Here is a 25,554-nt window from a genome sequence, read left to right on the forward strand (position 1 = left end):
CTTCCATTAAAAAAAGAAAATTGCATATGTATGCTAGGCTGTACTAGGTTTTATTCTTTTCTTTATTCTATTCTTTTAGTTCTTTTATTCATCTATGATTTTAATGTAGCCTGTGAAACTGTTATGTAATCACTTTAATTTTTCAAAAATAATTATTAGCTACTTTTTCCAGCTTAATCCTATTTGCTCGTAATCAATTTGCTAGTTATTTGGTTGGGATTGGCCAGTTAACCCCAGTCATTCTGTAGGGTTGAGACAGACTTCATCTCCAAATTTAAGCTGATAGATTTTGGCTAGGATTTCTGCCTGCCCCTTAGCCTTGTTATAGGAAAGCTCCCATTTGGGTGCATCAGGCTTTTTTACTTTGTAAAGACAGACAAACGCACAGAAGTCACATCTGTTTCTCTGGCTTCTGTTTACGCATTGTTTCTGCTGCCTTCTGTGGGTTGGACCATGACTGGCAAGAGTGATCTGAATTAAATTAGATAAAATACTCAAAGTGAGATAGAACAGGAAAGTGATATTTTCTAAATTTTCTTATGTAACCTGAATTTAATCAACAGGAAGTATTAGACAAGGCCAAAGGAAGGGACATGGTAGAAAACAACTGGCCCACAGTGTTTTTTGGGGGGGCAGCACCTTGTGACATATGAGATCTTAGTTTCCCAGCCAAGGGTCAAACCCTCGCCCCCTGCATTTGGAAGCCCAGAGTCTTAACCAGCTGACCGCCAGGGAAGTCCCACAACTGGCCCACACTCTTGAAAAATGTCAGTGTCATAGGAGACATTGCAAGTCTAAAAGAGAAATCTAGAGGGACCTGGCTACTAAGTGCAGTTCAGGATCCTGGTCTGGATCCCGGGCCGTGAAAGTAACCCGGGACGTGGGTCAAACAGGCACTGTGAGCCCTGGTGCCCCCTGGTGGTGGGAGCCCCCTTTGTGGGAATGACTGCACGGAGTTTGAGATGTCTGCTCAGCCTGCAAATACTGTTCACAGTCTGTTCTGTATCAGTGGTGGTGCTGAATGTCAAGGATACATAAGCCCCTTCTTTGTGGAAGGAGCTTCTTAGCACACAAACAGCAGAGAATTATGGACCGAGACGTGGGATGTGAGGGAGTCTTATTAAATAGGCTGATTATCTCCAAAATTTGGTGTGGAAGAGAAGGGGGATTTTCCTGTCTCTTGGTTCATAGTGAGTTTGACAAGCCCTTCCACACGGCCGATGGGCATTCCCTGTTCTGGATCACATGTCCTGGGTCCCTTCTTGCCTCATTACTGCCTCAGACTGGTAATAATAATATGATCAATGTTTTCTTACCCATGACTTACAAGATTAAAAATTTTAAAGGGTCAACATTTGATGCCATTTGCAGCAACATGATTGGACCGAGAGGTTCATACCAAGTGAAGTTGGACAGAGAAAGAGAAATATCATTTGATATCACTTACATGTAGAGTCTAAAATATGACACAGTGAAGTTATTTATAAAATGAAAACAGACTCACGGACATAGAAAACAATGGTTACCAAAGGGAAAAGAGGGGTGCGGAAGGGATAAGCTGGGAGGTTGGGGTCAGCATATACACGCTATTATATAAAACTGGTAAACAACAAGGTCCTACTATGTAGCATGGGGAACTAGAGTCAATATCCTGTAATAGACCATAATGGAGGAGAATAGAATAAACAAAAGGTGCCTTTGAGAGAATGTAAGGCTCCTTTAAATCAAGCTCACCTCTCTCATGAACCCCGTGCGTAATTTGCAGCACAGAGGCACCAGCAGACGCCACCTTGTGTCAGTGGCAGATGGAGAATGCTCGTCTCCCCTCCACAGGTCCGGTTACTCGGAGCTGCTGCTGGCTCAATCCAAGTAGCTTAGTGGAGGGAGTGGGGGCCTCTCTGTGCTGCTGGTGAGCCCCCTTCGGGTTGCAGGCACCTGGCAGGGCCCACGGTGCGGGACAGAAGAGAAAGACAGTAACTGCATCATGGTGGGGCCCTGGGGCTGGCTTACCCAGCCCAGGTGACGAGTCGGCGCTGCTGGTCTGGAGGGCTGTTTATCAAAGGAAGAGGACAGTTTGCGCAAACAGAGGGGGTTCTAGTATTTGGATGAACGAGCATTCAGCTAAATGACATCATAGCAATGGCCTGTAGAATAGAAAATGTTTCTAAGTATCCCGTGTAGCTATCTTAAACATTTTATGATGGCATATGTCCTTAAACCAAACAAAAGTAGAGAGAACTGTATTAGGACCCCACACTGCCCGTCTTTAGCAATGATTAACTGCTGGGTAGCCTTATTCATCTGTTTCCCATCCTCTCTTGTCTCTGAACTTTGTTTGCTTTATTTTTTGGCGTGCAGGATCTTAGTTCCCCGGCCAGGGATCAAACCCACACCCTGTCGATTGGAAAGGTGGAATTTTAACCACCGGACCACTGGGGAAGGGCTCCCCTGGTCATTTTGATATGATATAGCTTCTGAGTGTACTTTGTTGAACATCCTGCTGTTTTTTCCTGCAGTGGACGCCTGTGGCTCTAACCGTAATGTCTGTCTGTTGCTCCTCTCTTCCTTCCCCCTGAGTGGAGCATAGCATAGAGAGAGGTCATCTAGATCCTGGAGCCAGAGCATCTGGGTTAGATTTGGGCTCTGCCTCTTACTAGCTGTATGACCGAGGGCAACTCAGTAAACCTCTTTGGGGCCTCCTGTGTGTGAGTGGGGCAAATCAATCATAGGCACATAAATATCACCATCCTGTTGTGATTATATAGACCTTTGCATGCTTGTTGTAACTAATAGGCATTTTCCACACCTCATTCTTACTTAACCTCATGACAGTGCTGAATGGGCCATAGTGTTTTACTCATGAGGTTAGAGATCACATCAGAGGTTTTCAAACTTGTCTGCCCATTGATGTCACTAGGAGAACGTTAAAAATCAGTGATACCTGCTTGACCCCAGAGCTTGTGATTTAATGGATGCTGGGGTGTGGCTGACCTTTGGTGTTTTTAAAGATCTCCCAGTGATTGTAATGTGCAGACAAGCTTGGGAAACAGGCTCAGGAAACTCAAGGCTGGAAGAACCCAAGTGCCATGGTCCCTGGGGGAGCTTTCTGCCAGCTCTGTGTGGAGAGCATGACGAGGGAGCCAGGACCAAGCTGGCGAATTTTATCACCCTGATTTCTGGAGCTGAGCGCCACCCCACACCCCACCAACCAGAGCAGATCTCACATCAGGCTCTATGTGTGAAGTTTTAGTTTTGTTTTGAACTGAAAGTCTCTATAAATAGAAAAGTAACATGTGAAAAGTACCGATCCTCCACATCATTCCAGGCATGGCCCCAGTGGGGAGCAGAAATAAGGAGCCCTTGAATGCATTTCCATCCTCCACCAATTGAGTCCCTGAACATGTTTGTTGATGCTGTATCCGTTCTCTGTTGCCATAGTGATGCTACGTAACAAATAATCCTGAATTCTTAGTGGCATCCAGAATAAGCACAGCTGACACATCTTTGGTCCCCTGGGAGGCAGTGCTGTGCTCCGGTCTTACCTTCCTGTGGGGTCCAGCAGGCCAGCTGGGGTGTGTTCCCACAGTGAAGGCAGGTGGACATGGGAACCGGCCCTGCTGTTGCACAAATGGGCTTCAAATTCTGCTGTGTCAGGTCCGGTCCCATTAGCCAAAGCCAGTCACGTAACTGGCTCAGGTGGTAAAGAATCCGTCCACAATGCAGAAGACTCGGGTTCAATCCCTGAGTCAGGAAGATCCCCTGGAGAAGGGAATGACTACCCACTCCAGTATTCTTGCCTGGAGAATTCCATGGACAGAGGAGCCTGGCAGGCTAAGTCCATGGGTCGCAAAGAATCTACACGACTGAGCAGCTAACACTTCATCTTCACCAAAGCCAGTCATGTGACTGAGCCCGAAGGGTGGGGAAATTGTCTCATCCGCTGAATCCAGGCAGGTTGGAGGTTAGGCCTCACATTGTTGGAAAGGGAGGTGCTTCCTGTGGAGGGAGCCTGTAAGTGTTTATGGTAGCAAAAAGTTGCAACAATTTTAGATCTCAAACAATAGAAAGACACTTGGATAAAATATAATGCATGTATGCAATAAAATACAAAGCAGCCATTTATTAACAAAATAATGTGGAAAATGCAGGATATCACTGAAAACTATTCCTGCCATAAATGGGAGAAAGCTGATTGTGGAATCCATGTTATGTTCGCAATTGAGGAAAACTATGTATATTTCAAGTTTGGTAATTTGAAGATAGATGCCAAATTGTTGATTTTATCTGTGGTGGGATTGTGGAATATTTTAATTTTCTATGTCTAGTCCTGTGACTTTATGAAATTTCCCATCAGGAACGTATTGTCACCTTTGTAATGAGAAAAAGGTCTTTTAAAAAGATTTTTTATTGGCTTAAAAAACCTTTTTTTAAAATTTTGGGTCTCACCCCAGGGCATGGGGGGATCTTAGTTCCCCAGCCAGGAATGGAGCTGTGCCCCCTGCATTGAGCGCACAGAGTCTTAACACAGGACCACAGGGAAGTCCAAAACTCACTTTAAACTGTGTTAGATGCGAAAGTTAAGATGAGAGGCCATTATTAATTTCCTTTTTTTTTTCCTAACCTTTCAATAGGCAGCAAGATCATGGAGAACGGCCTTCTCTTCAAAGAACTCCTACAGACTCCAAATTTTCGAATTACAGTGGTGGATGACGCCGACACGGTTGAACTGTGTGGTGCCCTGAAGGTAAGGCAGCCCTGTCGTTTCTGCATGCACGTGGCGACCTCGCGCAGGGCCCCTGCAGGCATCCTTGCGCCCCATTCTAAGAATGAGCTCTGTGTTCTGCACTCCTACTTCTGGGGAGAACAGTGAGTTGGCAGCCTTGTCCGTCACTTCCTGCTCGGCCCCAGCCTTTCCCGGGTGGTTAGATTTCCTCTCGCAGTCATGGTGGGCTTCTGTTTGTAAATCCGGGAGCAGTGAGCTAGTTTGTTCTCTGGGAAGTGGACGGCATGAGCGTTTGGACAGCCAGGGGCATACTCTGATTGTAGAGTCTTACCTGGGAGCCAAGTATTCTATAATTCCTACATTTCCCCTGCGTGTTGTCTTGAGCAGGAAGAGGAGCTTGGTCGCTCTGGAGGATCTGTTGGTTTGACCGTATGCTTGGTTGTTGTTTTCACTCTGCTACTGGCAGATTTTTCTAAGAATAGCTTAATCTTTGCCTGTAAAGGGGAAAGATCAGATTAACGAGGCAGCTTCTGTTGGCTAGTGACTTGAGAGAGTCAAGGGAAATTTCCACGTTTGGACTTGAGCTCCTGACGTGTAACCCTCTGCCTTTAAAAGTTGTGGTCAGGGGCATTTCCTAGTGGTCCAGTGGTTAAGACTTCTCCTACTGCAGGGGGTACAGGCTGGTTCCCTGGTCGGAGAGCTAAGATCCCGTATGCCTTGCAGCCAAAAAAAAAACAAAAAATAAGCAACAGGAGCAATATTGTAACAAATGCAATAAAAATGTTAAAAATGGTCCACATGAAAAAAGAAATCTTGAAAGTCATGACTGGGGTTCCTCTCTGAACTGACAATGGGCTGTAACTTCTGAACATTCTCCTCTTGGAAGAAGAGCTGCCTTAGCTGCCATCTCAAAAACAAGGAAAAATACAGAGCTTCCCTGTGAAAGAATAACCCTTTTGAGTCACTTTTGAGTCATTTCTTCTGTAGCAGAAGCTACTTTTCAGGAATTTGAGCACTGAGGGAAGGAAATTAATCTGACATTCGCCTGACTTTGTCAGGTGAAAATTGCAAAGATCAAAAGAAGGCAGGGAGACCCATCCACAGGGCACCTCCTCATGCTGTCTGCAAATTGTGCGTCTTTTCTTCTAGTCATAATTTAAAACCACTTAATGTCGCGTGTGTATGGGTAGTCACTTCTCCATACAATGAGAGTTTTAAAAATTGAAGCCAACAAGAGACTTGGGCTCCCAGGCAGCCCACGTTCATCTTTCCGAATGCTGGCAGGGAACTCTCACGTTGCACGCAGCCTGTTATACATTGAAGATGCTGGCTTTGCTGCATTCTTTATTATTGTCGGGTGAGATTTTTATGCGTTTTTAATAGTCCTTCATTAAACTAATGGGCGGTCTCACTGCTCAGCACGGCCTATGTGCTCCAAAACTGTCGTGAAGTGACTGGGTTATTTTGGGTGGTGGATGGAGAAGCTATGAAAACCCACCCAGAACAAAGGTGCAGGGGAAGAGGGTGGGAGAGAAGAAAGAGTCTAGATTGAGGGCCCTGGAGAAGCTTCTCCGGGTGGAACCACTTGCTGGCCCTGCTTCTGAACTGGGCACGGCTTTTCAGTTCTGTTGGCAGGAAGCCTCCTGCTACCGTGACAGAGTGGTTCGTTGAGGGCAGAGGTAGATAGGGATTGAGGACCATTTATCATCCTGCCCCTAGCTTTCCTTTCAACCAGGAGTGTTTACCATCATTCCTGCCAGCCTGCATCAGAGCTGGGAGCTGTAAAAACTGAGAGGCAGGTTCTTGGGCAGTAACTGAGGCTAACCATCCCATCGGATCAATAAGGAGGCAGAGTGCCAAAAAGTGAATGACTCAAATGTAGCAAATACTAGCCCAGTCGGAATGTGAACGCGGGTTTGAAGAATCAGTCCAGGGTTCTTTGGTTACTCTGGATGACCTGACTTTTCCTATTTATGTCCAGGCGGTTGAATGAAATTAAGTCCTCTCTTGTTAGAGCCTGCCCCAGCAAGGGCACATGGGCCTGTTTTTCCTTGATTACATAATGAATAGTTTTGTTTTCTTCCTGATTATACCTCTCTGTAGTATTCTCCCATACTACAGAGAGGCGTAGAGAAGAAAGTGAAAATGACTGATGAGCTCCACATCCTGAGATAATTGCTGTTAATGCTTGCTGTCTATCCTTCCAGTCTTTTTAGCAAGCACAAGTATGTGCATGTTCCCCCTTTTAAAACAAAAAGTGCATCTTACTGTTCAAGTAGTTTGTTTTACCTTTAAAAAAATTTGTTTGAACTATAGTTGGTTTATAGTGTTGTATTTATTTCTGCTAAACAGCAAAGTGAGTCAGTTGTACACATACAATCATTCTTTTTTGGATGTTTTACTTTTTTCACATTAACAACCTTTAGTCATCTCTATTCTAAAAAAATTTTTAAGTACACTTTTTTCGTGCCTAAAAACGTGAGGGCATTTGAGTTACCAAAAAAGAAAAAAAAAAGGGCAAGGTGGGGCGGGAAGAGAAAGAAAGATAACAGCTCCCTACAATGTTGAAAGAAAAGGAACAGTCAAAGGAATTATATGAAATCATTTTGTACCAGTGCATCTTACACCCTTCAGAATGTCCTTCATCTCTTAGCTACATTAATCTCCCAATTGGTAAGTGAGTATTCTTTTTTAAATATCACCTTTATATAGGGAGGCCTGGTGTGCTGCAGTCCGTGGGGTCGGAAAGAGTCAGACACGACTGAGTGACTGAATTGAACTTATTTAAGTATAATCCATGTACATTAAACTGTGTTGATTAAATACATGATACAGTAGGTTTTAACAGTTGGGTATATACACCCTGAACATCATCACTCCAATACAGAACATTTCCATCACCCCGGGCAACTCCATCAGTGTCTTTACACTTTACTCCTCCCTCCCAAACCAGCAGCCACCAATCTGTTTTTGTTCACTGCAGAATTTTTATAATACACATATACAGTATGTACTCCTCTGTGTCTGGCTTCTTTCCCTTGGGGTGTATTTTTAATGTAAGTTTTAAGATGTTCTTCATACAGAAAAGTATAAAAATCATAAGTATTTAGCTCAACCTGTTATTTTTAATAAATGGTTTATCAAGATTGTTTCATTAACAGAGACCCAAAATAATAGGGACTGAACAAGGTAGAACTTTCTTTCTTGTGCAGAAATCCTAATTCCATATGAAAACTCCACTCCACAAAATTCTCAGGGACCCAGGCTTCCTCCAGCTCATGAGAGATGACCCTTGTCCTCATGTTCTAAGATAGTGACCAGGGCTCCACCCATCACATCTGCCTTCCAAGCAACAGGATGGAAAAAGAAACAAAGACAAAGGGCATGTGGCAGCTGTCTTTTGAGGCATTCTGGGGAGTTGCAGTGTAACATTTGGCTTTATTTTTAATTTTTTTGGCCATACCCTCTGGCATGTGGAGTCTTAGCTCCCTGACCAGGGATTGAACCCACACCCCCTGCAAGGGAAGACAGAGTCTTAATAACCACTGACTGCCAGGGAAGACCTGGCTTCATCTTAATAGGCAGTTAGTACTTAATTGTACTCCCTGCTGCAAGGGAGGTTGAGAATTTTTCCACCTGCCTGGGAAAAATACACTTGCCTGAAAATCAAGGACTCAGGCTCTAGAAGAGGAGAGTGTTTTGGGAGAGACACCCATCACTTCTGCCACAGGTGCATGGTGTTCTCTGCAGGGCTGTCTGTGCTGAGGCTCACCACCCTAGCTGTAGGGTGTGCGGGTTTCCTTCAGGCCTTTAGCTGTGATGAATGTGCTGTGGGTCACAGTCTGGTACCGAGTCTCTAGCCGGGGCTCCAGCTAGCACCCAGTAGCCTATGTGGCTGTTTTCATTTACATGCAAATTAAAACTTTTTTTAAAAATTCAAAATTCTGTGTCAGAGTCACAGTAGCACCATTTCAGACTCAGTAGTCACATGAGTCTTTCATGAGTCTCAAGGTCTAGTGGCCAGTCTGCTGGATGAGCAGATATCAAACATGTACATCTCGTCAGGGTGCCCAACCTGTGGGGCTGAGTGTGGACTTGACCTTGGACCTCCTGGACGTCTCAGATGGGTGACCTTACTCGGGGCTTGACCTGCAAACCACAGGTGGTACCTTGCCTGCAGTTGGTTAGCCTCCACTCTGCAGGTTTCCTCTAGGTTAGATGCACTTGAAGGTGGCCTTGGGGAGAGTCCGATGGACTCAGAAAATCTGACTTGGGTTTCAGTGGGGCAGTTCTTCCGAGGGCATGGGAGTGTTTGCATAGCCTGCAGGTAGCATGGGCTGCTCCTCCAGTTTTACAGTTTGGGTGGGAACGAAAGACAGTGAGCCCCTCGACCCGCTGTGACGCAGGATTGCAAAGACAACACGTCGGGAAGACTGCCTCTGAGTGTTGCCATCCCCCGGGAAATGAGCCAGGGCTTCAGCACGTCTGTCTTCTGAAAATCATGGTATTTTTAGCTCCAGAATAGTCTAAAGCAGATTTGAATGTACAGCGGATAATGATAAATTTCACCGCTGAGCGATCTCAGAGGACATCTGCTTGGGTGCTATTCACACACGATCTGACTGCCTCAGTGTGTTTATTTTTCTTTGGACAGTGATAAGTGGTGGGGGAGAGGGAAGATTTCAAGATCCATCGTAAGGTGATTAAGCTGGCCCTGAGTCCCCTGAGGAGGGACGGGTTGACTCTGCAGTAGCCCGCTGCTCCCCGAGGTGGGGAGGTCAGACGTCCAGGGGAAACTGGGAAGTGGTCCCTACCTGTGTGCCCCCAGACCACAGTAGGGGGGCACTCTCCTCTGCCTTTTCTCTGAGCAGAGTGACACAGAAGGTCAGAAGCACTGCTTGGCAGCTAAGGGCTCATCCATACAGCTCCTCCTTGGGTGCCTCCAGTGACCAAGAGCTCACCCCTTCACCTCAGTATTTCCTGTTGATTGGGGTCCCCTCTTCCTGTTAGAAAGTTCAGATCTTGCTGTCCCAGCCCCACTGTGTGTTCACTTGCTGGCTGGAGCAGCCTCATGTGATCTGCTCCCAGGAGAGATGATGGAGCCAGGCTGTCAGGGTTCGAAACCCAGCTCCTGACTGGTCCTGACTGTGGGACCTTGGGTGAGCTACTTTACCCCAGGTGCCCAAGGGTCCTCACCTCACATTATACATAGTAACAGAACCTGCCTTGTAGGAATGTTGTGAAGATTAAATGAGTTAATAATATAGGAAGCACTTAGAAACAGTTCATTAAGGAAAGCTGTTGTTATTTTTACTATTCTTTCCCATAAATCTTTTGTCCTCCCAGGCCTCCCCCTTTTACCTCCTAAGTCTCTCTGCAGGCCTGGAGGCAGTCCTTTTTTTTTTTTTTTTTTCAATACTTATTTTTTTTCCAATCCTGCCACACAGCATGCAAGATCTTAGTTCTCCAACCGGGAATTGAACCCAGGCCCCAGCAGTGATAGCACCAAGTCCTAACCACTGGATGGACCATCAAGGAGTTCCCAGGGCCAGTTCTCTTTGATATCTGGTTGCAGGGGTGTCTCAGGAAGGTCTCTCGGACCCCAAGATGGGTGGGAATGGCCAGGCCACGGTGGCCACACTGTGGAAGGAACAGAGTCAGGGGAACAGGGGGCTTGTGGAGCCAGGCCCTGGGGGCATGTCCCGACTATGTCAGTCACCAGAGGGATGTTCTTGGCAAGCTGTTGACCCTGTGAACCAGCTAAAGTGTAGTGTTGGTCACTCAGTTGTGTCTGACTCTTTGCAACCCTGTGGAATGCAGCCCACCAGGCTCCTCTGGGGTTGCCAGTGAGAATTCAGATGAGACCGCATGGGCGGTGGCCTGGTGGGTTCACTGTAGGCACTTTGTAAATAGTCTTTCTCTCCTCTGAGTACAGGAACCCCTTGTTGGAAGGAAGTCCCTGCTATCTCCCCTCCAGTCCATACACGTTGGCTGGAGCTGGTTTGTCAAGTGACCCCCAGAATGGGTTGTGTCATGAGGGAAGGGGGGACGCCAGGGGCCCAGCCCAAGAGGCATCAGAGAGCCGTCGTAGCCGTCTGACCATTTGGGACCTAGGCCTGGGCACGTTGCCGTGGTAACTTCCATAACCCATTCGGTGGGCTCTCCCTCGTGGCTTCTGCGGTCAGTCCCGCTGCACGTCCTTAGGTTTCTCTGCTGCCCCAGGGCCGTCCTGCTGTCTGCAGTCCCAGGGCAGGGCCACACCTGAGCCAGCTTCCCTGGAGGAATGCCACCCCCAGAAGGGCCTTGAGAGCTCTTACCCAAGCCCCCAATTTAACAACCAAGACCAGGAAGGCTCAGAGAGGTGGCGTGAGTATCCCAGGGTCACGCAGCAGCCAAGCAGACTGGGGACCGGAGGCCCTCTGGAAGTCGCGCCCGTAGTTCTCACGTCTCACGTGGCCTCCTCCGTCGGGCTGCCGTGGCGGGAAAGGTGCCACGGGCAGTGCCGTCTGAGGGTCACAGACCCCCGGGCGGCAGCTTCCAGCCCCAAGCAGCCGCTGTGTGTGCAGCCATGGGCGGGGAGGCTGACCCCTGGCCAGGCACGCTTGGCATCCGGCAACACCGTGGGCAGAGGTGAGAGGAGAGGCAGAGGGAAGGAACTGGAGAGAGGCCGATAGCAAACTGGGAACATTCCTCAGCGCCGCCAACTTGAGATGGAACAGCCGGACCTTTTAGAGGGGACCCTGGGCAGAGACCAGAAGCCGGGGCACACCCAGGGCTGGGCCCAAACAGGTGAACGGAGGAGGAATGGGCTTAGTTTCTTTGAGCTTATTTCCCATTTGTTGCTAACTGGATTCATGTTTTAAGATCTCTTAAGGCACAAATCCCTATACAGGCCTCAGGCGTTATGGAAGAAAATGCTTGTGTGGTTAGATGGAGACAGAATACTTGGATTTTTCCTGCATTGAGCGTTTTTGAAGAAGAAACCGGTAGCGTAGAAAGGGCCAGAAACCTCAGGGCTCGACTGGTGTCCCGAAGAGTGTCCCCCACTACCACGCCAGGCATTACTTGCCGTATGTGACTGTCTGGTTTTACATAGGATCTGAGGCTCAGCTCAGATGCCACCTCCTCTGTGCAGGCTTCCCTGCTTTGTAATGAAGCTTCTCCACATACTCCGATACTTCTTTCTCTTGATGTGCTTTTCTATGTCTTTTCCCAATGATACTGTCAACTCCTTGAGAGCAAGCTCTATGTCTATGCAGCTTCCCCACCCCACGCCCACCCCAGGGCAGCCTCCGCCCCTCCAGGGCCCAGCGGGGCTTCCGACAGCCCTGCTCAGTACACGAGAGTTGAACTGACACCTGGCCTTCAGTGCCTCTTATGGAATAACACTTTCTGCTGAGCATCACGGTGACTTGTGCACACATTTTATTTTCCTGTTAAGTCGGGAGGGGTTAACTTTTTCCCGAAGAGCCTCATAGAAGATGTGGGTCTTGCAGCCCTTATGAGTCTCCGCACAACCACTCAAACGCACTGACAGCACAAAGGCAGCCACAGACAGTGCGTTACTGAACAGAGGTGCTGAGTTTCCAGCACAATGTGACTTTCAAAAGCAGGCATTTGGCCCTAATTTGCTGATCCTCGAACTAGGCAATCAGCTTCTGAAGAGGCAGGTCTGTGTCCGAGCTGCCTGGTGTCCAGCAGAGAGCCACATAATAAGCCAGCACTTCACCAATGCTAATTTGCTGCTGCTAAGTCGCTTCAGTCGTGTCCGACTCTGTGCGACCCCATAGACAGCAGCCTACTAGGCTCCTCCCTCCCTGGGATTCTCCAGGCAAGAATACTGGAGCGGGTTGCCATTTCCTTCTCCAGTGCATGAAAGTGAAAAGCGAAAGTGAAGTTGCTCAGTCGTGCCCGACTCTTAGCGACCCCATGGACTGCAGCCCACCAGGCTCCTCCGTCCATGGGATTTTCCAGGCAAGTGTACTGGAGTGGGCGCCATCGCCTTCTCCGAATGCTAATGTAGGAATTATCAAATGAAACAAAAGGCGGAAACTTGATCTACACGTATGCACCCGTCATTACCCAGTACTTCTACCCCAAGGATGCTCACAACAAAAATGCCCGCCTGGGGTCACCAGAGGCCACGTGCCTAGTGCCATAAGCAGAGCTATTTGCAGTGGCTCCAAACTGATAACTACCCCAGTGCCAACTACCCAAAGGGGTGAATTGCATTGATTTTGCACAGTGGAATACAGTGTGGCAATGGAAATAAAGGTGTCCTGTGTTAAAATACGGCTGAATCTCACAAATGTGATGTGGAATTGAGACAGAGAAGATAGACACAAAGGATTATATCCTGTATGATTCTACTCACATAGTGCTGGGTCAGGGGAGGTAAACGTGTGCCATTAGAAGTCAGGAGAGCGGTGACCTTTGGTGCTGGGGTGACTGGGTCGGGGGGCCGACGGGGGCTTTCTGGGGCACCGGTTACCTTCTGTTCCTTGATCAGGGTGCTGGTTACATGAGTGTGTCGTTTGTGAAACTTCATCAAGCCCTGTACTTAAGACTTGACTACTTTTCTTTCAATGTTATAGTTGGATAAAGCCTTTGATTTATTTAAAAAAAAAAAAAAGTCTGTACAAACAGTGTTTAACTGGAGATGGCTCTGCGCCATTCCCTTTCTTTGGTGGATGCTTCCCTCTGAGTCCAGGTTCCAGAGTGCTCTGGGCTGTTTGCCCCATGAATGGGAGCTGGTCCCTCCTGGGTCCTGTGGGACCCGGGGAAGCCGGCCAGCATCCCTGCCTCTGCCCGTCCCACCTCCCCGCACACTTTCCCGCAGTGTGCATGTGAATGACGGCATCTCCCTGCTTCTCGTCTACTCCCCAGAACATCGTGGCCGTCGGCGCCGGGTTCTGTGACGGCCTCCTCTGTGGCGACAACACGAAAGCCGCCGTCATCCGCCTGGGGCTCATGGAGATGATCGCCTTCGCCCGGATCTTCTGCAAAGGCCAGGTGTCCACAGCCACGTTCTTGGAGAGCTGCGGCGTGGCCGATCTCATCACCACCTGCTACGGGGGCCGGAACCGCAAGGTGGCCGAGGCCTTCGCCAGGACCGGCAAGGTAACCTGGGGTGGGGGGCATCCCGGGCTGGGGAAGAGCCGCTGTCCAGGGCGCAGAGGCTGTGTGTGCCGGGCTTGTCCTGCCCACCCCCACCTGCCTTCACGCACATGCCCTTCAGGCCTACGCCCTCTACCTTGTGTGTTATTACCTTTCCTTGGCCTGCTGCTCCCCTCCCCTTACCCTGCTTTTAAAATAAGTGATGCCTTAGGGACTTGCCTGACATTCCAGTGGTTAAGACTGGAGCTTCCACTGCAGCAGGCATGGGGTAGATCTCTGGTTGGGGAACTAAGATCCCACATGCCATGCAGCACCACCAGATTTTTTTTTAAGTGATGCTCTAGATGTTACAGGAGATTATGTTCATCCATTGTTTTTAAGACCATCGAAGAACTGGAGAAGGAGATGCTGAATGGACAGAAGCTGCAAGGACCTCAGACTTCAGCCGAGGTGTACCGAATCCTCAAACAGAAGGGGCTGCTCGACAAGTAAGTGCCCCATTTTCCGCGAAGCCAGAGGGTCAGCTGTCATCCTCCTCGCTGATGAGCACAGCCCGCGTTTGACTCAGGCACTTGCCAGGCATGGACAGAAAGTTAGCAGAGCAGTGCCGTCCTTCGTGTGTTGTGAGGGTCTACGGCAGGAAACGTCTGCCTGCCCTGAAAACAGGCATTTACCCAAAGTCCGAAATGAGGGAGGGGAAATGAGCGCTGTTAGGCACAGTATCAGGCTGGCCAAAAAGTTCACTCGGGTTTGTCCATCAGTGGAAAATCCCAAGCTAACATTTTGGCCAACCTAAGACAAAATAGGAGTTTGAGATTCTGGCTTGCCCTGTCGGGTATTTGGTAAGAGTTACATGGGTTTTCCAGGTCATTCAGTGGTAAAGAATCTGGCTGCCAAGCAGGAGACCCGGTTTGATCCCTGGGTGGGAAAGACCCCCTGGAGTAGGAAATGGCAACCCACTCCAGGATTCTTGCCAGGAAAGAATGGACAGAGAAGCCTGGCGAGCTACAGCCCATGGAGTCTCAAAAGAGTTGGCCTGACTTAAAGCATGACTTAACATGACTTAAAGCAACGTGTCATATATTTTTAATTAAAAATTTAAAATAAAGGCTACTCTGTCCTTTTAATAAAAAGATCACTCTTGTTAATGAAATGTCAAGCAATTCAGAGAAAAAGGAAGAGCGAGTCCCCCTAGGACTCTAGCACCGGAGGCGCCCTGTGTTAAGGTGCAATGAGGAACCTTGCCGTCTCCTTGCCTTTCAGGTGTACCCACCCATACTCTGCTTTAAAAGGAAAAAGTACCACCTGTGTGCAACCAAGATCGAACCCTAGGATCCCAGGACAGCACACGGGAGAGGCTAGGGTCCAGTCCTTTGATAGGATTCCGAACTGACACGTTGGCCGGTGTGAATCTGTGTGCGCCCTCTAACTGCAGGACGATACAGGCTGGAACAGGCATTCTGGGATCAGTACCTGCCTGTGTAAAAGCAGATGTAACCAAGCAGGAGAAGCCTGCCTCTCCGTAGTCATGTCTCATTTCCTTCTGATTAGAAGTGGACCTTCTAACTGATTAGAAGTTGGTGTTGGACAGGGAGGCCTGGCGTGCTGTGGTTCATGGGGTCACAGAGTCGGACGCGACTGAGCGACTGAACTGAGACGTGGACCGTGTCCTGCCTGTGTTAAATGAGGTCACAGCTGGGTTGGGGTCCCTACCCTTCTCCCAGGCTGAATGTCGAGTCCCTCAGTGTTCAGGCGGAGCTTAAGTCCTGCCATCCTCACTTGGCGCCACCTCTCACCCGCATTTCTTTCTCTGCTGTTCCAGCCATCATCACCCTGTCTTCCTTCCCTTCCTACTCCCTTCCCTGCTGTAGAAAGAGTGCTGAGGGGGAGGCCAGTGGCCTTATGGCTCACCAGCTGAGTGGTCTTGGCAGGTCATATTTTTAGCTGTTCTATGCCCTTTTATCTATAAACTCAAACTGGTAGACCAGATGACTGCCGTGGTTACCTCTAACTCAGAGACCTCCTGTTCTTTGAGAATGAAATTCACAGGCCTTAGGTTGGCATCTCAGTCCAGTTACCAACTTGGCTTCTAACAGCACGTCCTATGAGCCCTGTTTAGTGGAAGTGGACCTCCCTTGCCCCAAGCGCCTCTTCCTCAGACTCCTGTGTGCCTTTCCCTGGCAGTTTGACCTGCCTGGACACCCCCTTCATGAGCATCTCAACCATCACGGCCCATGAGGCAGCCTGGGTGTGTCCTCAGAGAACCTTTTCCATACCCTGTAGACTTAAATCACTTCCTGTACTTTGAAATTACTGTTTAGAGCAGCAGTCAGCCAACTTTTTGTGCAGAGAATCACATAACAAAATTTCACCTTTGCAGACCACACACAGGCCTCTGCCTGTGTGTCTTTGTTTCCTTTTATAGCCCTTTAAACATGTAAAAATCATTCTCAGCTTGCAGGTGGGGCAAGAACAGGTCGCAGGCAAGACTTGTATTTCTGGCCCTGGTTGCCACATCCCTGGTTTAGACACTATTGCTGCTAAGGTGTTGCTGCTAAACTTACAATTTTACTTTGATTTTTCAAGTCTGGGAGGGGGACCACGCTTCTGGGAGAAAAAACCGTTGCAGTCATACAAAAAGGCGCACACGGAAAAGTGGGCCCTGATCCCCACCACAGACAGAAGCCGCTTTCTCAGGGTTCCTTGACCTTTCCACACGGTGCTTTCATCGGTGTAACAGTGACTGACTCCACAGTCTGCTCTGTCCCTTTTCTTCACTTCAGGGTGTGTTTGGAAGATTGTTCAACTCATTTACTGTCTGCAGAACATTCCACAGTGCGGGAGAACCTCTGTTTATTGACCAGTCTCCCCTTGATAAATGCTAAAGCTGTCTGGGTTTTAATGCTGTCTTGAAATGTGCTTTCTTCAGTGTCCTTGTGCCTGTCTTTACGACCACGTGTGCGTATCGGGCGTTTGTCTGCTCAGGCTCCCGAGGCAAAATGTCTCAGACAGAGTGGCTCACACAACAGAAATTTCTTCTCACAGTTCTGGAGGCCGAAGTCAGATATCTGTCCTCAGGATTGACCTCTCCGAAGTGTCTCTCCTCGACCTGTAGATGGCGTCTTACCCCCGTGTCTTCTGGGGTCTGTCCCAGTCTCCTTATAAGGATACCAGCCATATTGGTTTAGGGCCCATCTTAATGAACCCTGTTCACTTAATTTCCTCTTTAAGTGCGCCATCTCTGAATACAGTCACTCTGAGGTGCTGGGGCATTGGGGGAATTGAAGAGGCTGGGGTACAGTCAGCTGGTAACAGTGCTGTAAAGGGCTGGGGCCTCATTTATATATAATACTACACATCTCTGTGCCTTAAGGATGTCTCAGATGGTAAAGAATCTGCCTGCAATGCAGAAGACCCGGGTTCGATCCCTGGGTCTGGAAGATCCCCTGGAGAAGTAAATGGCAACCCAATCCAGTATTTTTGCCTGGAGAATTCCATGGTCAGAGGAGCCTGACGGCCCATGGGGTCACACAGAGTCAGACACGACTGAGCGACTAACACACATACATCTCTGCCTTGCTGAGGCCTGAAACATCTAAGCCCTCAGTCTCCATTAGTGGGATACTTGACTGATAGGTTTATGTCCATTTTGTAATGAAACATTGTCTTTGGTCCTCCTTTCACTTTTTGTTATTTTAAAATTATTTTTCTGTTTAGCTATGCCAGATCTCAGTTGCAGCATATGGGAGCTTTAGGGATCTTTAGTTGCAGCATGTGGGATCTAGTTACTTGACCAGGGTTCAAACCCAGGCTCCCTGCATTGGGAGTGTGGGGTCTTAACCACTGGACTACTAGGGAAGACCTTCATTTTTTTTTAAACTAGTTTATTTTTTGGAAGTATAGTTGCTGTGCAACATTGTATGTTACCGGAGAAGGTGATGGCACCCCACTCCAGTACTCTTGCCTGGAAAATCCCATGGATGGAGAAGCCTGGTAGGCTGCGGTCCATGGGGTCGCAAGGAATCGGACACGACTGAGCAACTTCACTTTCACTTTTCACTTTCATGCATTGGAGAAGGAAATGGCAACCCCCTCCAGTGTTCTTGCCTGGAGAATCCCAGGGACGGGGGAGCCTGGTGGGCTGCTGTCTATGGGGTCGCACAGAGTCAGACACGACTGAAGCGGCTTAGCAGCAGGATTGTATGTTACAAGAATACAAATAGTGATTAACAACTTTTAAAGTTTATACTCCATTTACAGTTATTATAAAATATTGGCTAAATTTCTCATGTTGCAAAATATATCCATGTAGCTTATTGAATTCATAATAGTTTGTACACCCCATTCTTCCACCTCTCTCTTGCCCCTCCCTGCTTCCCTCTCCCCACTGGTAACCGCTAATTTCTTCTTTATATGTGAGTCTGCATCTTTTTGGTTATATTTATTCATTAATATTCTTTTTTATGGCCGAGTAGTATTCCATTGTTTCTGTGTACCAGATCTTCTTTATCCGTTCATCTATTGATGGCTGTTTAGGTTGCTTCCATATTTTAGCAATTGTAAATAATGCTGCTATGAATATTGGGGTGCACGTACCTTTTCAAATTAGTGCTTTTGTTTTTTCAGATATATGCCCAGGAGTGGGATTGTTGGGACATAAGGCAGTTCTGTTTTTAGTGTTTTGAGAAACAGCCATACTGTTTTCCACGGTGGCTACACCAATTTACATTCCCACTAACGGTGTAGTAAGGTTCCCTTTTCTCCACATTCGTGCCGACATTTGTTATTTGTGTTCTTTTTCATGATGGCCATTCTGACAACTGTGAGGTTATGTTCCTTTTGACTTGCATTTCTCTGATGATTAGTGATGTTGACCATCTTTTCCTGTGCCTGTTGGCCATCTGGATTTCTTCTTTGGAAGAATATTCTGTTCTTTTGCCCATTTTATAATCGTGTTGTTTATTTCTTGCTGTTGAGTTGTATGAGCTAGTCATAGCATTTGCAAATATGTTCTCCCATCCGGTAGGCTGTCTTCGTTCTGTTAATGGTTTCCATGTCCTCCTCCCACTTTTTAACCTTCTTTAGAGAGTTCCTCAAACTGATCTAATTGGCTTTATAGTCTTAATTTTTGGATGTCCTGTGGGCCTGAAATAAGTCCTTTCTTAAAAAACAGATTTTGCTTTTGAGCTGCGGTGGGGCTTCGCGGCTGCATGCAGGCTTTCTCTGGTTGTTGCACAGGGGCTGCTCTGCGTCGGGGTACTCGGGCTTGTGCACAGGCTTTGGGTGCACGAGCGTCAGTCGTCGTAGCACTTGGGCTCAGTAGTTGTCACTCAAGGGCTCTGAGTGCTGGCTCTAGAGTTGTGGTGACAGACTTAGGTGCTCCAGAGCATGTGGGATCCTTCCAGACCAGGGATTAAACTGGTGTCCCTTACGTTGCAAGGTAGGTTCCTAACCCCTGGACCACCTGGAAAGCCCATAACATTTTAAATGATAGAAAATAGCATTTAGATGGGTGTTATAGCCTAGTGGTTTAGTGTTAGCTAGAAAAGTCAGAAACTGTGCCTCAGTTTCCTCATATATAGAATAGGGATAATATTATCTACTTATAGTGTGGTTGTGAGGTTAAACAAGTTACTTGTCAATAGAAATGTACCCCCCCACCCTGTATCACTTGTCATCATCTCATCTGCAGAACACATTTTTAAAATGCTAGTTGTGAAAATTGAGAGTACTTTTTGGCTTCACGAGCAACAGCCAATTAAAACACCTTGAACAATATGGTTATTTTTCTCTCATAACAGATTCCAGAGGTAGATGTTATTGGTGTTGTCTGAGTGTCTCTGGGTTAGAATCTTAGTGATCCTGTTGGCCATTCCTTAAAGCCTCAAGGTGGCTGCAGCAGCTCCAGGCATTGCATACTCACAACTGTACTCAGCAGCATGGAGCAAGGGCTGTCTAGCAGATATTTTTGTCTAGTGCCTCTCAAGGAGAGAAAGATCTTCCCCAGAAACCCTCCCAGATGTATTCTGTCTTGCTGGCTAGAACTGGCTTTCTTGGCCAATTCTGGTGTGAAAGAAAGGCTGAGATAGGGTATTTCCGATTTCAGTAAGGAGAGAAGGGGGCTGGGAATGATTTTGGGTGGCACTCATTACCTGCCACTCTGCTTGAGGACCATGCAAATTGTTCTCACCATATGAACAGGAAAGTTAAGTCATGGAAGGACAAAGGAAGGAGTTAAAATCGCCTGCCCTTAACTCCCATTCACAAAAATTCATTCAACAAACACTGAGCACCTGCCTCTTGCCTGCACTGGGCCAGGCCATTTTGATGCAGAGGTGAACAAAACTAGGCTTGGGCCCTGTCCTCTCGGATAGTCTAGAACCCTTGGCTGCGATGTGGCTGCATTTACAAGCTGCTGGTTATTACACACATCATGTATCAAGTGTCGCATTTTCCACCTCACACGTTAAGTCACTTAATGCAACAATCCTGAGTGTCCAGTTCCATTCTGCAGATGAGCAACGGGACAGAGGGGTTGTGAAACTTGCCCAAAGTTAATAGGCTGTGAAATCAAAGATTTTATTAAGTCTAGCTGACTCTGAAAAATGCCAGAACATTCTGCACCTTAAAAATCCCACAGTCACAGACTGTCATAAAGACATGTAACCTATCGGCACTGTTTCCTGTTCTTAAATCATGTTATCACTGTAGAATGCTTAACTAGATAACTTTCAGAATGGTTTTTAAGATTCTTGTGATTCTTTCAAGCTCACTTTAGGCAGTGTGTATGGGTTTGAAAGCTTGTTGACATTACTTAGTTATTTCCTTAGTGATTTCTGCATTAAAAAAATACTTACTGAGTGAGCTAGCAGTACCCTGGGATAATGTTACCTTTTCTTATAGTGGATTATTAGCCCACTCCTTCATCCCCTCATCCATTTCAAACTGTCATTTATACCTGTGTTCGCATCTTAGAAGAAACAGCAGAATAAATTCCACCTCCCATGTGAGATCAGCGTTTTACTAATCATGAGTCCCCTTGTTGATTCTTGTGGGAGTGTTCCAGGCCTCCATTATTCATGGTGCTGTGTAGGCTGCCTCGTCTTCATCCTTGGATGATTCGTTTAAGAGAAGCGAGAGCAGTGCCTCCCTACAGTTTAAAATTTATTCTCCAACCTTTTAAAATAGTGACATACACCTGAGTCCATTCCAGATTTGGTCAAGAGCCTGAGCCACAACTCTTGATGTCGGTGACCACAGATGTCCCTGTAAAGAGTACCCCAGGACGGGTCTGTAGACAGCACACTCCAAGCAACCAGAGGATGGTTTAGGTTGTACCAGGTTCTTGCAGCCACGGTGCAGAGGCTCCCTGCAGACCACATAAGGAAGGGATGTGAAGGAGGGCGCTTTGTTTTCCAACAGTAGCATGCTAGTCTGCAGTCTGTTGGGCCGGGCAGAAAGACTGGTTGGTTCTGCGAGGTAAACCAGATGGTTTAACTTGTCTTTTCCCACCCCCCCTCCCCCAACCAGGTTCCCGTTGTTCACTGCAGTGTACCAGATCTGCTATGAAGGCCGGCCCGTTCAAGAGATGTTGTCTTGTCTCCAGAGCCATCCAGAGCATATATAGAGTGAATCATTCAACCTGTCAGGAAACGGCCTGCCTTTCGTATCAGACATTTAGATTGGTGGAAACCAGGACTTGGCAACAAAGATGTATGCTCGACTGTCATCCCATCATGGATGTGTATGAATTTTTACCAGGTTCACGTTTGAATTGCAAGATGAAGTTCATTGGCTAAGATGTTACTGGGCAGCATCTGGACGCACATATGTGGCCATGTGTATGTGTGTTCCTTTCTCATTCTATTGATGTTTCTATGAACTAAAATTAAAGGCCCTTTTAAAAAATCACTTTTGAAATTTTCCCACCATGGTAGCATACAAGATTGGAACTATCGCAGCTAAAAGTTTTGAGTTTCACCAAAGGATTTCTTTTTCTCATTCTCAAGGTTAAGGTTAAAATGTAACAAGCATTAACATGGCAGAGTAGATGAGTGAGGGGGTTCAAAGATCAACATACTGTAACTTAAACACTATCTCAGAGCCAGTATAATTAACTGCTTCAATTGTAGGTTGATCTTTTTTTTAAAGTAATTACGTATTTTAATTAGGCCGTCCACTCACTGATATATTCCACTCATCGCAGTTTTCTGCACTTTCAGCCTCTTTCCTCTTCATTAACTACCAGAATGTACTTTGGTAAGGGCACAGCGGTGGCGGAAGGCCGAGAACTCACCTGGGATGTTCTGCTGTGTTCTTCGATAGCTACCATCGTGTGAGGCCTTTGTCAGGTTGTACTTGTGTTCACACATTTCTTGTAAGCCTCACAGACCCCCTGAAAGGGGGCAGCTGTTACTCCTCTTCTAAGGTCCAGGCTCTCTGCCTGGTCATCTGACAAGAAGGCCAGATCCAGAGGCTCAGTCGTCACTGGCCTGGCTTGAACACCCGCTGACTGGTCATAGCAAGTGCTGTCCCCAGGCTTTCTGGAGGGCGTGGGCAGCTTTCTGCAGTTGAGACTTGCATGGGTTCTTGTCTAGAAGGATGTCACTGAGTGTGGACCTCACTCCATTTGCTCCACTTGAAGTCTCTTAGAAACATAGGTTCCCAGGTCCCTCCCCCACCCCAGCCTCTGAAGTGAGGTCTAGTATCTCTGCCTTGACATGCCTTCCATGTGTTTCGATGCTGTCTACTGTCTGAGAACCACTACTGTAGAAAATTTATTATTTAGATTCGCATTTCTCAAACCACGTTCCACAGGAAACCAGCGTCCCAGGATCCAGTAGTGGTCCTGATGTTCCCTGGCAAGATCCAGTGAGTTTGGGAAAAGCCATGTCTGTACACCCCTCCTGAAGGGATAGACTGTGTGTTCATGGAACATGCTTATGTAACCCAGCAAGTCCCAGACAGATTATGGAGATTTTTTTTTTTTTTTTTTTTTTTTGGCGAGGAAACATACCAGTTTCCAAGGAACACTATTCCAGGCTGAGGCAACCACAGGACAGTGCAAGTATACTTCACTGTCCGCAGGAAATGAGAATGAATGGCTACCTGTGGTATTGTTCATTCCGCACCTTTATATAAAGCTCAGGTCTGCCACAGTCTTTGCTGAAGCTTTAAGGCGACACTATCAGGTACAGCCAAGTGGATGTCAGCTTCGCTGAAACGCACACTGTGTGGACTAAGTGCTTTTAATTCTAGAATTAGAACGGAAATTACTGTATCTTTGTAAATGTGATTGGTGTCAAGATAGCACTGCGGTTACCTTACATGGTAGTGGGTGAGTGTTAAGGAAATGTATGAATGTCTTTTACATTTTCTTGGATTTTCAGTCACTTTGAGATTTTGACCTTTTTTATTTTCCAGCTTGGGGTTTGTTTTCCCCTTCTATACCCAGAATGATTATAAACTAGATTTTTTTTTTCGTGGGAATTTTAAAAACTCCTATACATAGAAGAATATGGAAGCACACAAAATGCTATGTTTCATCGATTTTAGTGCCACTGTTAATCAATTTTTGCTTGTCTCATAATTAATCTTTTTAAAAGTTTGTACATAAGTAACAAAGTTACTTTTTAAGATACATAAAGGGCTGTAAGCTAATTGTGGTGTCTGTCAAGTAGCATCATCAGATGTGAGGATTCGGGTTTTTGTCTCGCGTATATTCTTCATCTGCATTCAGCTTCCGACTCTGGGTTTTGTAACTTGAGTGTTTTTTCTTTATAAATGCCTTCTCACCCTTCTGAAGTCTTCTGACTGTACCTTTTGAACATACTGATGATATTCTGCACATATAGAAAAAGGTAAATTTTATATAAGTTTATGCTTTGCTAACTAGATATTTATTACTCTACGAGTTATCTATTTTTATAACCACCTGTGGTCCATCATTTATTTTAATTCACCTTTCTTACTACTAATTATGGTAATTGGGGAGGGAGACATCTAGAAAAGAAGCTTAATTTATACTGTTTCAGCCAAATCTGTGAATGTAAAAACTACGCTGTTGCCTTGTGATAATCCAGCCTACTATAATGTGGAACATTATCTATCTTGAAACCCATCCTAGCAGGTGGAATTGAGCTAAACTCCTCCTGGTTTTTTATTTAAGTCTTAGCTATCATGCGGCCCCATGGCATCAGCCCAGGGAGTGGTGAGATGCCACTGTACCAAGGAATCTTCAGTTTCTTCCACGAGCTCTAAGAGCCTTTCACCTACACATGTACTGTGTTTGGTTACAGACTGTAGGTGGATATGATTTAAAAGCCTGATTTAATAAAAATTGAATCCCCCCAAACCTGTGCTACTGATCCTGTTTTTTTTTAATCAGCTTATGTAATAGTTTTATTTGTTTAGGTAGTCTCTCTTCTTTCTCTCCCCAAATTGTATTACCTTGACAACAATAAAAAGGCAAATTTTAAAAGAAGGGCTTCCTCTCTAATGCATTCCTCAAACACACATCTGCTTCCATTTGTCGGTAGCTGTTCCTTTCCATTGCTTGCTGCTATTTTTATGGAATTACAAGCATAGGATGGAGGCCTTCTCCTTCCATCCATTCAGTGGATTAAATGTGAGGGTGAAAGGTTGCTGCTAAACCACAGAAGATGCCGGGATTCTTGGCCTCCAGAGGAGAAGAATCCAATCCAGGGCCAGAAGTGAGGCTTGATCGCTCAGAGATTTTGTGTGATAGAGTTTAGAGGAAGCGTCTGACATAGACATCAGAAGGGGCAGAAAGAGTGCCCCCTTGCTAGTGTTACAATGGAGTTATATACTTTTTAATTACTTATTACAGTGAATCAAAAGAATGTCTGGAAGTTGTTAAGACCTCACTAGACCCACTCCCATAATTTACATTTCAAGATAATAGCATTAGCCAGAAGGTGTTTTCCAGAAACTGTCCTCAAGCAGGATACATTATTATATAATCCTAAGGAATGTAGAGGAAAAAAAAAAAAATGTTTGTCCTTTGCCAGGGTCCAGCCTCAGCAGAGTCCAGGGATACCCTCAGGATGGGCGACATTGGCAACTGAATGAAAGATATGGGGAGACCAAGCTTCAGTGAGCGAGGCCCGTCACTTTATTTTTCAGAGGGAGCTTTTATACCCTGAGTTGTACATTGAGCAAAGTGAAAAATGCAGCGTCAACTCAACATTCCATCAGTATTAACTTTTATAGATACCAGGTTCCTTCCTCCAAGAGTCTTACTTTTTGTACATTATCTTCTGGCCCGGAGGCCTGTTGATATTTTATGACCCCTTTTTGATAAAGGTTGGTCAGCCAGAACAATAATTTTCCCTTGAAGTGTTTCTTCTTAAATTGCTAGCCTGCGTCACCCTTAAAGTACAGAGTTACATTTTTATGGAGCAAAGATTCAGTGGGTTCCAGCAAAGAAAGAACTTATTAACTCAAAGTCTAATGTTGCTAATGCTAAGGCTACTGCTTGTTTTTTCTATATCCTAACTATATGCACTCCCAGGAACACAATGGATAAGGGATGTGGGAACTTGGTAGCAAGCATTGGCTCAGCAATGTTGTAAGAGTCTGGATAAACCTGCCAAGTAAGCTAGAATGCTAACAGGGGGTTTGAATTGAAATACTCCTTTCATGCCCAGGAGATTTATTAACTAGAGCTCTAAGCTGATTTTCTTTAGAGAAAG

The 25,554-nt window shown here is 46.5% G+C and overlaps 1 protein-coding gene across 1 annotated transcript in view; it reads left to right on the top strand.

Annotated features, from left to right (window-relative positions):
• Positions 1-24,320, top strand: part of GPD1L (glycerol-3-phosphate dehydrogenase 1 like) — a 57,996-nt gene extending 33,676 nt beyond the window's left edge. The window contains exons 5-8 of the mRNA XM_004018202.6: positions 4,632-4,744; positions 13,610-13,843; positions 14,222-14,328; positions 21,371-24,320. Of these exons, the coding sequence (XP_004018251.3) occupies positions 4,632-4,744; positions 13,610-13,843; positions 14,222-14,328; positions 21,371-21,467 (551 nt within the window). The 3' untranslated portion in view covers positions 21,468-24,320. The remainder of the gene's footprint in view (positions 1-4,631; positions 4,745-13,609; positions 13,844-14,221; positions 14,329-21,370) is intronic.
• The last annotated feature ends 1,234 nt before the right edge of the window (positions 24,321-25,554 follow it).

The sequence above is a fragment of the Ovis aries genome, chromosome 19 (genome assembly GCF_016772045.2).
Source record: "Ovis aries strain OAR_USU_Benz2616 breed Rambouillet chromosome 19, ARS-UI_Ramb_v3.0, whole genome shotgun sequence".
In the NCBI taxonomy this organism is placed as follows: Eukaryota; Metazoa; Chordata; class Mammalia; order Artiodactyla; family Bovidae; genus Ovis; species Ovis aries.